This window comes from Cherax quadricarinatus, chromosome 29 (genome assembly GCF_038502225.1).
Source record: "Cherax quadricarinatus isolate ZL_2023a chromosome 29, ASM3850222v1, whole genome shotgun sequence".
NCBI lineage: Eukaryota > Metazoa > Arthropoda > Malacostraca > Decapoda > Parastacidae > Cherax > Cherax quadricarinatus.
Genome location: NC_091320.1, coordinates 36,456,271 through 36,469,192, shown reverse-complemented (window position 1 = coordinate 36,469,192; position 12,922 = coordinate 36,456,271). Strand labels below are relative to the sequence as shown.

The 12,922-nt window shown below is 37.8% G+C and overlaps 1 protein-coding gene across 4 annotated transcripts in view; it reads left to right on the top strand.

Annotated features, from left to right (window-relative positions):
• LOC128690451 (X-linked retinitis pigmentosa GTPase regulator) overlaps positions 1-12,922 on the top strand; it is an 83,597-nt gene that overhangs the window by 42,510 nt on the left and 28,165 nt on the right. For all 4 annotated transcript variants that reach the window (XM_070089739.1, XM_070089741.1, XM_070089740.1 and 1 more), the window contains one exon: positions 10,793-10,930. In XM_070089739.1, the coding sequence (XP_069945840.1) occupies positions 10,793-10,930 (138 nt within the window). The remainder of the gene's footprint in view (positions 1-10,792; positions 10,931-12,922) is intronic.

Here is a 12,922-nt window from a genome sequence, read left to right as displayed (position 1 = left end):
AGTGAACGAGATAAAGAGTTGAGACAATGTAAGAACACAAACAGAACAGGTAGTGGACGATCACTTGATCAGGCGAAATAAATACGTATTAATATGTGTGTACTTTTAGTTCATTCATCTCCATTTGTAAGAGTCTGTAAAACATTTACCTCAATATTTTTTTATTTTAATAATAATTACCTCACAATACAAATACTCTTACATTGTGTACAAGTTGTACAAGTTAGTTCAGATAAACAAACAGCAACACACTATTTTTAGAGTGAATGAAAATAATAATAATAATATTATTATTATTATTAATAATTATTATTATTATTATTATTTATTATAAAAAGCACTAAACCCACAAGGGTCGTGAATTGCTATACATAGAGGAAAGGCATATGAAAAGAATATTTTTCTACAGTTACCCCCCAGTGTTTGACTAGAGAAAACGTAATTCTTCCGACACTATCTACACAGCTGCTTTGTAAGAAAATCTCATATTTACATCAGTTTTTATTCTGAGTGTATGTATCATGTTTATATGCTATGTAATGGGTTTCATATATAATTTTGAGGAAAATATCATAGATGGATTAATGAAAATGCCTATATTGATGTAAAATAAGACATTTAGTGTGCCCAAGAGTGATTATTATTACGTAGTATTGGCGTCATGAGTAGAGACTTGGCGATTTTAATGTGTACCTGCACACCAACACTGTAAGTATATTTAGGTACAGGTACACATAAGTATAATTATCAGAGTACATATAAAATACACAGTAACTTTAAAACACTTGAAATTTTGGAAAGTTTCCTGACATAATAGATGTGGTCACGGAAAATGTAAACAAACCGGGTGGGGGACGCCGTATTTAAAAGACCGCTTGCCGTATAGCAAATTTTGGTCATAATTTGACATCGCTGTATTAGCGGAACGCCGTAAGGCAAAACGCCGTAAAGCGGGGCCTTACTGTATAAGTTGTTTTTCATATACATACATTCAGCTGGAGGCTGGTGTTGGGAGGTAAAGGATGTTGGGTGTTAGAGGGGTATAGGGATTGAGGCTGGAAGCAAGGTGGTAGTGTGATGGTGACAGTGTGGATGATGGGTGACTGAATGGATAAGTGTGCAGTTAGTGTGGGCAGTAATTAGGGTGGTTGGTGGCTACATGACTAGGAGTGTAGATAGCATGTTAGTGTGTGTGGGCCGTGAAAACATGGGTAAGGTGTGGGAGTGGGGCTGTCGGGGTTAGAAGCTGTGGAGGAGTGGTGAGTGAAAGCAAGAATAAGGTTTGGGGCTGTGTGAGCTTGAAACTGTGGGGAAGTGGTGTGGGTGAGAGATGTGCTTGTCAGTGGCCTGGTGGGGGTGGTGATTGGGTGATGAGTGACTGGGTGGACGATTGTGCAGTTGGTGGTATTGAGAGTGGGGGTAACTAAGTCATTAGGTGTGTGGGATGGCATGTTAGGGTTAAAGGTTAGGTAAGGTATGTGGGTAGTCACAGGGGGAATGTGGCCATGAGGAAATGGTGATTGTGAGGAAATGGTATAGGTATAAGTGTGTGTGGCAATGGGGAGAATTGTATGGATAGATTGTGTGAGGGTAGATAGTTGGTTGGGATGGTGTGGGTGAAGGCATATGGCTGTGGAGGAGTCGTGTGGGTGAAGGTTTCTGGTTGGAATGGTGTGTGTGAAGGCATCTCGCTATGGAGGAATTATAGGGATGGGAGGTATGGGTGGGAGGGGCAGGAATTAGAGGCATGGTATGGGGGATTTACAGGGGCAGGTGGTATTGGTGGGGGTTGTGGGCAGGGGGTATTGTTGTTGGGTGTACAGCAAGGGTGTGGCCATGGAAGGAGGGGAATGAATGAGCAGTGGGTGTGGGCGGTGTGTGGCTGATGCATATCAATGTAGCACAAGGTATGGACTATATTAGACTTGTATGAATGTATCCCTGAGCCTTCCTGCCATCTCAGCTCTGTTGTGTGGGATAAGCTGCTTCCACTGTAACTCTGCCAAATGATGATTTTAACGTTAAGTAATTATTATTATTAATTATTATATTTATATTATAATTATGAATGTAATATTACTTTTTTATTATTACTTATTATTATTATATGTTTACTATTATATTATAATTATTATTTTGGAAACATCACATGAAGATGAGATTTACACCAAAATGTTGCCAGACTGAACTATTTTTGATAACTCATTTTCTTATTTTTTTTTTTAATGGGTTTCATACCCACAGATACGGGGATTCTACGATATCAAGTTTCATGCGTTATGTATAAATGTATTTGACAGTTGTTTTCAGATAGTCATTGAATTTAGTTATTCTTATGAAAAAAAGTAAAAGAATTATAATTTGAGAGTTGAAGTAAATTATAGAAATTTTCACCATTAAAAAATTGAGAATTATCATCATTTTGTGTAAATAATGAAAGGATGGTGTCACTGTTTATTATTTTAACAACTTAATTTATGTATTTGTATTGTGAAATTTCTTTTTGTGTAATTTATATAGTTAAATTTTTTCATGGGGATAATTGATTATGGGATTATTTCCAATATTTGTGACCCTCTTATCCTTGACTCCTTCCCCATTTCTATCTTGATTAGTGCTTTCACATTCTATCAAAGGGAGAAACTGTGTAAGTTTGATGGTGCATTCTGTCATGGTACACTGTCACCATTATTCAGTAGTTGTACTTGCTCATTAGTTTTTTCCAACTTGTATCTTCTGGTATGTGTGATAATAACCAATAGTTTTGTTTTGGATTTAGCCCTTTATTAGGCAAAAGAATGATTTCTGGAGGACTATGGATGTACATCTAGTACAGTAAACCCTTGATGTAATGGACTCCAATATAACACACTTCAAATTGTGAGCAAAATCCACTGGGTAAATTGTTACTTTAACTTATTTATTTTGTTGCAATATACAGTAGGGCCCTGCTTTATGGTGTTTCACTTTACGGCGTTCCGCTAATACGGTCATTTTAAATTATGACCTGAACACACTATACAGCTCCCCCCACGTGATTAATATGGTCGCTGTGCCCCACCCGGTTTGTTTGCGTTCTCTGTGAGCTCATAAGCACCACGTCTCTCCATTATGTCTGGAAACTCCAAAATTTCAAGTGCTTTTAAAAGTTATTTCATATTTTATATATGTATTCTTTTTCAACTAACCGGCCTTATCCCACCGAGGCAGGGTGGCCCAAATTTAGTAATTCATACAGGAGAAGGGGTTACTAGCCCCTTGCTCCCGGCATTTTAGTCGCCTCTTACAACACGCATGGCTTACGGAGGAAGAATTCTGTTCCGCTTCCCCATGGAGATAAGAGAAAATAAACAAGAACAAGAACTAGAAAGAAAATAGAAGAAAACCCAGAGGGGTGTGTATATATATGCTTGTACATGTATGTGTAGTGTGACCTAAGTGTAAGTAGAAGTAGCAAGACGTACCTGAAATCTTGCATGTTTATGAGACAGAAAAAACACCAGCAATCCTACCATCATGTAAAACAATTACAGGCTTTCATTTTACATTTGCTTGGCAAGACGGTAGTACCTCCCTGGGTGGTTGCTGTCTACCAACCTACTACCATATATTATATATATATATTTTTTTTTTTTCAGCAAACCGGCCGTATCCCACTAAGGCAGGGTGACCCACAAAGAAAAACGAAAGTTTCTCTCTTTAAATTTAGTAATTTATACCGGAGAAGGGGTTACCAGCCCCTTGGTCCCGGCATTTTAGTCACCTCTTGCAACACACGTGACTTAAGGAGGAAGAATTCTGTTCCACTTCCCTATGGAGGTAAGAGGAAATAAACAAGAACAAGAACTAGAAAGAAAATAGAAGAAAACCCAAAGGGGTGTGTGTGTATAGTATATACTTGTACATGTATGTGTAGTGTGACCTAAGTGTAAGTAGAAGTAGCAAGACGTACCTGTAATCTTGCATATTTATGAGACAAAAAACACCAGCAATCCTACCATCATGTAAAACAATTACAGGCTTTCATTTTACACTCGCTTGGCAGGATGGTAGTACCTCCCTGGGTGGTTGCTGTCTACGAACCTACTACAAATTTTATATATACTCTTATAATTATACTTATGTATACCTGTACTTAAATAAACTTACACACTGTGCTGGTGTGCAGGTACACATTAAAATCAGTAAGTGTCTTATGTCTTGAGACGCCATATTAGTAATAATAATAATACTCGATAATAATAATCACCAAGTCTCATTAACCCCTTCAGGGTCCAAGGCCCAAATCCGAAGTGGTGCCCCAGTGTCCAAGAATTTAAAAAAAAAAAAATTTGTTATTTTTTCTTATGAAATGGTAGAGAATCTTTTTGTGAAGGTAATAAAACAAAAAGTACGAAATTTGATGGAAAATTGACGAAATTATGCTCTCGCGAATTTTGATGTGTCAGTGATATTTACAAATCGGCGATTTTGCCGACTTTGACTCCCATTTTAGGCCAATTGCATTATTCCAGTCAACCAAATTCTTAGCTATTTCACTAGTATTACTTCTATTCTATCGATTGAGCACAAGAAATCGCCAAGTCAGCTGTTTCAACTACAAATTAAAGTGATCGGAAATTGTTAATTTGGCCAATTTAACACAAAGTTCAAAATATTCCAATTTCAAAATAGGGTCCAGAATAAACAATGTAGGTATTCCTGGAACTAAACCAACATTTCCTCTGTTCATTAGTTACATTTTGAGGCTTTACAAATAAATTCCATTTTGATTTTTTATTCACATAATGAATTTTTATTCACGTAATGAATTTTTATTCACACCAAAAAATAGAAGATTTACTGTTATGCAATACTGTAATAATTGTATAAATATCATCACCATATTTGTGAATGCATATTAGACCCACCAGCTGGCGTGTATTAGATGTGTGAGGTCGTTTGTTTACTCTTGAATATCGGCAAAAATTTAACATTTCTCCTACTTTGAGCTCAGTTTCAAGCCTTTTCCAGTGCTAAAACCAATCAAAATCATCTCTATTTCTGTAATATGTCTTCCATTCTATCAAATGAGACCAAGAAATCGCAAATAGAACTATAAAAAACATACGAAAAAACACTGCAAAGTCGCTGTTTTAATCGAAAAATCATGATTTCAGTTTTTTTCTCTCCTTATACACAGCGTGCTGCAGGATCTGTTTTATGTGGTGCATACATACCACATAGATGTATTCTCTCATATCTAGGCCCAAATGTACCACTCACACTTGATCAGAGTGAGCTGAGCTCATGACGTAGATCTACGGTTTGGACCCTGAACGTAAAGCCGTAGATCTATGGGACGGACCCTCAAAGGGTTAAATGTCGTATATTACGTTATACACACTTTCATTAATCCATCTATATTTTTTCAAAATTATATAATGAACACGATAAATAGCATAAAGATGATAAATACACCCCACAGTAGAATAAATAAACAAATATGAGATGTGGTACCCAGACACCTTGTACGAGTGACGGCAAGAATGTTTTCTCTAGTCTAACATAAGAGAAAATGTGTTACTGGGCGTAACTGTAGAAAATTATTCCTTTTGTATGCCTTGACTCAGAGCGTCATTTCATCTAAAAATGGTGTTACACGAGAATAGGAGTGTGCCTCTTTATTTATTCTACTGTATCAATGTAGAGACAACTTGTACACAATGTAACTTTTAAACAAACCAGACGTGTTTGCCTGGTTTGTTTACATAACTCTGCGAGTGTCCTCTCCCATGTACTCATTCTCTCTATTTACTCGTTTTATCTTATTTACTCACCTGTGACCCTACATCAAGATTACAAATATTTTAAGGTAAGTAATGAGTGAACTGTATATGCATTTTATCACTCTGGGATGCTTAAATGTCATAGAGTATTGTGTGTGGGTGGGGTGGCCTGGTAGGGTAGCCTGGCTGGCTACCATACATTTTTTTTTTTTTTTCTCAATAAGTCGGCCGTCTCCCACCGAGGCAGGGTGACCCAAAAAAGAAAGAAAATCCCCAAAAAGAAAATGCTTTCATCATCATTCAACACTTTCACCACACTCACACATAATCACTGTTTTTGCATATACGTATAAAGATACACAACATATCCCTCCAAACTGCCAATATCCCAAACCCCTCCTTTAAAGTGCAGGCATTGTACTTCCCATTTCCAGGACTCAAGCCCGACTATATGAAAATAACCGGTTTCCCTGAATCCCTTCACTAAATATTACCCTGCTCACACTCCAACAGTTCGTCAGGTCCCAAGTACCATTCATCTCCATTCACTCCTATCTAACACGCTCACGCACGCTTGCTGGAAGTCCAAGCCCCTTGCCCACAAAACCTCCTTTACCCCCTCTCTCCAACCCTTTCGAGGACGACCCCTACCTCGCCTTCCTTCCCCTATAGATTTATATGCTTTCCATGTCATTCTACTTTGATCCATTCTCTCTAAATGACCAAACCACCTCAACAACCCCTCTTCTGCCCTCTGACTAATACTTTTATTAACTCCACACCTTTTCCTAATTTCCACACTCCGAATTTTCTGCATAACATTTACACCACACATTGCCCTTAGACAGGACATCTCCACAGCCTCCAACCGTCTCCTCGCTGCTGCATTTACCACCCAAGCTTCACACCCATTTAAGAGTGTTGGTACTACTATACTTTCATACATTCCCTTCTTTGCCTCCATAGATAACGTTTTTTGACTCCACATATACCTCAATGCACCACTCACCTTTTTTCCCTCACCAGTTCTATGATTAACCTCATCCTTCATAAATCCATCCGCTGACACGTCAACTCCCAAGTATCTGAAAACATTCACTTCTTCCATACTCCTCCCCAATTTGATATCCAATTTTTCTTTATCTAAATCATTTGACACCCTCATCACCTTACTCTTTTCTATGTTCACTTTCAACTTTCTACCTTTACACACATTCCCAAACTCATCCACTAACCTTTGCAATTTTTCTTTAGAATCTCCCATAAGCACAGTATCATCAGTGAAAAGTAACTGTGTTAATTCCCATTTTGAATTTGATTCCCCATAATTTAATCCCACCCCTCTCCCGAACACCCTAGCATTTACTTCTTTTACAACCCCATCTATAAATATATTAAACAACCATGGTGACATTTCACATCCCTGTCTAAGACCTACTTTTACCGGGAAGTAGTCTACCTCTCTTCTACACACCCTAACCTGAGCCTCACTATCCTCATAAAAACTCTTTACAGTATTTAATAACTTACCACCTATTCCATATACTTGCAACATCTGCCACATTGCTCCTCTATCCACTCTATCATATGCCTTTTCTAAATCCATAAATGCAATAAAAACTTCCCTACCTTTATCTAAATACTGTTCACATATATGCTTCAATGTAAACACTTGATCTACACATCCCCTACCCACTCTGAAACCTCCTTGCTCATCCGCAATCCTACATTGTCTTACCTCTAATTCTTTCAATTATAACCCTACCGTACACTTTTCCTGGTATACTCAATAAACTTATTCCTCTATAATTTTTACAATCTCTTTTGTCCCCTTTCCCTTTATATAAAGGGACTATACATGCTCTCTGCCAATCCCTAGGTACCTTCCCCTCTTTCATACATTTATTAAACAAAAGTACCAACCACTCCAACACTATATCACTTGGCAGGACGGTAGTACCTCCCTGGCTGGTTGCTGTCTACCAGCCTACTATACATACATACATACCACACTTAATTTCTTACAATAAATACTGCTCATCTCACCTTAGATTAAGACTACAAATATTTTAAGGTAAGTAATGAGTGTACTATGTGTGTATTTTACTTTTTTATTGTTTTTTTAATGCCTAGCTCTATTGCTAATTTAATGTGTTAGTGTAAACTTATCTAGTACAGTGGATCCCCGGTTATCAACCAGTTCTGTAATGGGCCAACTCGATGATCGGCTAGTTTTTTGGTGCCCGGTTATTGGCCGTTAATTCGGTGATTGGCTGTTTGGGATGCATCCATCTGCCGGCTGGGGCCGCTTACGTGTCAGTTTGGCTGTCTCTCTTAGTGGCTGAGGAAGCTTCTGCTCGTACATCCAAACATTTCGCTTATTTTCCATTGTAGTTTGTGTTATTTTTGCAGTGCAACTGTGAAATAAGAAACCATGGCTCCAAAGAAAGTTTCTGTGGTAAAGAAAGTGAGAAACACCATGGAATTTAAGTGTGAAGTGATAGAAAAGTTTGAGAGTGGTATGAGGGTGGTGGAACTTGCCAGGATGTACAGGAAGAATAAATCAACAATTACATCTATCCTGGCAAAGGAACAAATCAAGGATGCTAATGTTGCAAAAGGAGTAACTTTTCTAACTAAACAAAGGCCACCAATAATGGAAGAGATGGAAAAGTTATCATTATTGTGGATTAAGGAAAAAGATTTAATGAAGTCGATTATTTGTGAGAAGGCAAGGCAGTTGCATGAGGATCTTGCAAAGAAAATGCCTGGAGCAAGTGCTGCAGTTTGTGAATTTAGGGTCAGCAAAGGATGGTTTGATAGATTTAAGAAGCATAGTGGCATACACAGTGTTGTAAGGCACGGTGAGGCTGCAAGTTCTGACAAATGTGATGCTGAAAAATTCGTGCTGAAGGATTCAAACCCCAGCAAGTGTTGAATTGTGATGAAACAGGCCTTTTTTGGAAGAAAATGCCAAACAGGGCCTACATTACCCAGGAGGAAAAGACACTGCCAAGACACAAGCTTATGAAAGACAGGCTTACTCTCTTGTTGTGTGGTAATGCTAGTGAGGATTTAAAAGTGAAGCCTTTACTCGTGTATCACTCAGAAAATCCCAGTGTTCAAGAAAAACGTCATGAAGAATAGATTGTGTGTGATGTGGAAAGCTAATCATAAGGCAAATTTTCAAAGAGTGGGTTAATGATGTGTTTGGCCCAAATGTGAAAAAATACCTCCTGGAAAAGAAATTGCCACTCAAGTACCTCCTGGTAATGGACAGTGCTCCTGCACATCCTTCAGACTTGGAAGACCAAGTGTTTAGGGACTTCAGTTTCATAAAAGTGAAGTTCTTGCCTCCTAACACCACTCCTCTCCTCCAGCCCATGGACCAGCAGGACATTTCTAGCTTCAAAAAACTCTACACAAAGCAGTGTTTCAAAAGTGCTTTGAAGTGACCTCAGACACTCGGTTGACCCTAAGAGAGTTCCGGAGGAATCACTTCACTATCCTCCAGTGCATAAGCCTTATAGGTAAGGCTTGGGAAGGAGTGACTTCCAGGACTTTGAACTCTGCTTGGAGAAAACTGTGGCCAGATTGTGTCCAAGAGAGGGATTTTGAAGGGTTTGAGGCTGACCCTGACCCTGACCCTGCCAACCCTGTGGACTCTATTGTGGCACTGGGGAAGTCCCTGGGGTTGGAAGTGAGTGGCGAGGATGTGGAAGAGTTGGTGGAGGACCACAGGGAAGAGGTAACCAATGAAGAGCTGCAAGAGCTTCATCTTGAACAGCAACAGACTGCAGCTGAGGAACTTGCTTCAGAGGAGGAGGAAGAGGGAGTGATGGAGGTGCCTTCTTCATTGATTAAGAATATTTGTGCCAAGTGGAATGATGTGCAAAGTTTTATCGAAGTACCACCCTGACAAAGCTGAAACAAGCCGTATCTGCAACATGTTTAGTGACAAAACCCTGTCCCACTTCAGGGAAATCTTAGAGATGCCAGAAACAGATCACTCTGGACAGTTATTGTGCGAGACAGGGGTCCAGTGACTCAAGCTGGTCCTAGTGGCATTGGAAGACAGATGGGAAGTAACCCCAGAGAAGGCTTTGTAACCTATAGTCTTTATGGAGGGGGATTCCTCTTCCAAACACTAACTCCTCCCTCTGTCCTCCCTATCTTCCAGAAGCCAGCATTCACCTTCAATAAAGGTATGTAATATTTATATAATTGTTAAAAAAATTATTTTTTTTTGTGAATGTTTTTGTCTGGAACAGATTAATTGTATTTACATTAATTCTTATGGGAAGTAGTATTTTGATTTTTGGCCGTTTCAGTTTTTGGCCAACCTTCTAGAATGGATTATGGCCGATAACCGAGGGACCACTGTATTTATATGCATTTATAAGTGGAAAAAAGGGTGTTACACTTTACGGCGATTTCCGCTTTACGGTGGTAGCCTGGAACCTAACCTGCCATATAAGTGGGGCCCTGCTGTATGTGTAAATTGTGTTATTTACTGTATTAGGTATACAGTAGAGTGCTGTAGTGCATTTTATTGCTATTATTCTGATATAGCGAATGCCCCTTATTATATTGTTATATTGAGGGTTTACTGTGTCATTAATTGGCATTTTTAAGACCTTTTACTTTTATTTATGAATTTTGCCTTATCTTTCATATTTTTTTTTTTTTATTGTTTGAAAGTCTAAATAGTTATTCCTACGAACAATCAGTTGTGAACTAGTCTGAAATGTCGGATGTTAGTTTTTTCTGTCTGGCATTGTAATCAAGTACAATAAGTTATTTTATTTAATATTTATATTGAATTACATTGAGGTAAAAAAAAAATAATCTTGTTCTGGAAATCATGGTTATTTTATATTTTCAAACTTGTAGACTCCATGGCAGTTTGTACTGTGTATTCTAATTATTTAATTACTCAGACAGCAGTGCTTTTCTGACATCTTATTGGTTTGCTGTGACTACAGAGGCTGTATATACTATTGATTTTCTATATGGATGCCTAGGTTGCTTGTGGAGGCTGCCACACCATGGTTCTGGGCTACAGACGCTCTGATGAGACAGAGTCCGCCAGGGAGGAGAATAGCCAACCTCTCCACCACTCTGTGAGCAGCTTGGCTCGGGCACGGCGAAGGGTTGGAGATGTACGTTTGCATGTCTTCCAGCCTGTGCTTTTAGGCTAGAAAGTAAAAGCAAATTAGTGTGTGTGTTTGAGTAAGCACATTAAATCAGGGCTGCAAGTGAAAATGAGAGATTAAATTAGCAATCGAGTTTTGGCATATGTACTGACCTAGTTGAGTTCGTAGGTTGTGAGTTGCAGCTCTTGGACTCCTTTCTTAATTTCTTGTTGGCTGACTTAATCTGGAACTAATGTACAATTTCTTTTCTAATTTTGGAGTTTTTTTTTTCTGCATTGTTACATTGCTCTTTAATATTCTCACATTGTGAAGTGTTACCTAATGTCTGAGTCATTTGGTTGCAATATTAAGTTTCCATCTGTGTTCCCTAACTGATTCCTCTCCTGCTGATCACCCCTGGGAGATAAACTCCTTTCCATGGTAGATGACAGTGACATTTATCAATTCTTGAGGGTGCATTGGCTGGGTCTGTCTGTGCCAGGGTGTCTGTAGGTGCAGAGACTACTGCATTATGCTTTCATGGGGTTACCATGCTTGGAGACCCATATATATTGCTCCTTCAAAATTTGGATGGGTTATGTTTTCAGGGGTTATCATCTTAAGGTCCCAGCAAACTTAGAAACTGCAAATAACACTAAATGCTGTTCTTACATAAATTTTGTTTAAGAATTTGGCTCATTGTGTGTTTAAGAAGCTACATCACTTTACTTTTTTTTTTAATTATCTATTTCCCTAAGGTATTTTGTCTTGCCCTTCTACTGGTTTTTCTTTTATTCCATTGAGTTTCTTGTCTAATTAGTTTAATAGCAGGTTATGGTTTACAATATTTAAATACAACTGGGTGGTGGTATAGCTAAAAGTACAAGTACAGTATTCTTAAGAAAAAACTTCCAATAATGAATGATTACTGCAGAATTTGCAGTAATCATTCATTTTTGATTGTTTTGATTATTATATTTCATAGATAGTAGACTATTTGTCTTAACACTTGCATGTAATTAGTGTGTATTACATTAAATTAAACCACACGTGTAGTGAAGCCTACACTTGTATATAATCACTGAGATTTAGCCTTAGGTGAGAATCCAGTTATTACCTAAAATTATAATAAATCATCAACACACCAGTTCAAATATAGCATTGACAGTTTAATTTACAGTTACTGTATCTAGCTTACTGTTATTATTGCTACAGTATATTTATGGAAAGTACTTATGTAGACGAGCAGGCAGTTAGCCGATACTTTTTAAGCTAAAGCCAAAAATCTGGTTCATAGATATACTGTGACCAAGAGTGCTGTTTTGCCCACAGATCCAGCCTGATGATAATCCAGTGGTATTGTATTGCGCAATTTGTCAATCAGTTTGTGGCAAAAACTCATGTTTGAATGTTGTGAACTGGCCATATGTGCAACCAAGCAAATATGATTTAATGCACTGGCATGTTTGCACAATTTTAAATTGTGTTGAACTAATTAGTGTTTGTATTGATGGTCAAGTTTGTAGCTGTGTGTTCTGAAGGTGTATGACTATGTAACCTTCAACCCAGTGTGATGTATATATTTTGTTTTATAACACACACAAGACCCCTAAGCTTCGTTTTTTTTTTTCTGATAATATATTTTAAAAACTTTGAGGATATTTTTATAAATCTGGGTAGAATTTACTTCAGCTTAGGAAGAATAGCTTATATTAATTACTAACTACATGAAAGGATGTCTGTTACTTGTACTGCACATAGTTTTTGTAATGCAACATTTTTACATGTGATCTTCAGACCTGTAACATTTTGGGTTTTAGAAAAGATTTTAAAGCCTTTGGAGGAAGATATCACATTTAAACATTTATTTATTTATTTATTTATTTATTTACAATTTGAGCACACAGAGGTACAAAAAAATACAGATAAGAGCAGCATGCCAAAGCCACTTATACTATGCATAGCATTACGGGCTGGCTTAAAATTAACTTAAGATTAACTAAGCAATGATGAAATCAG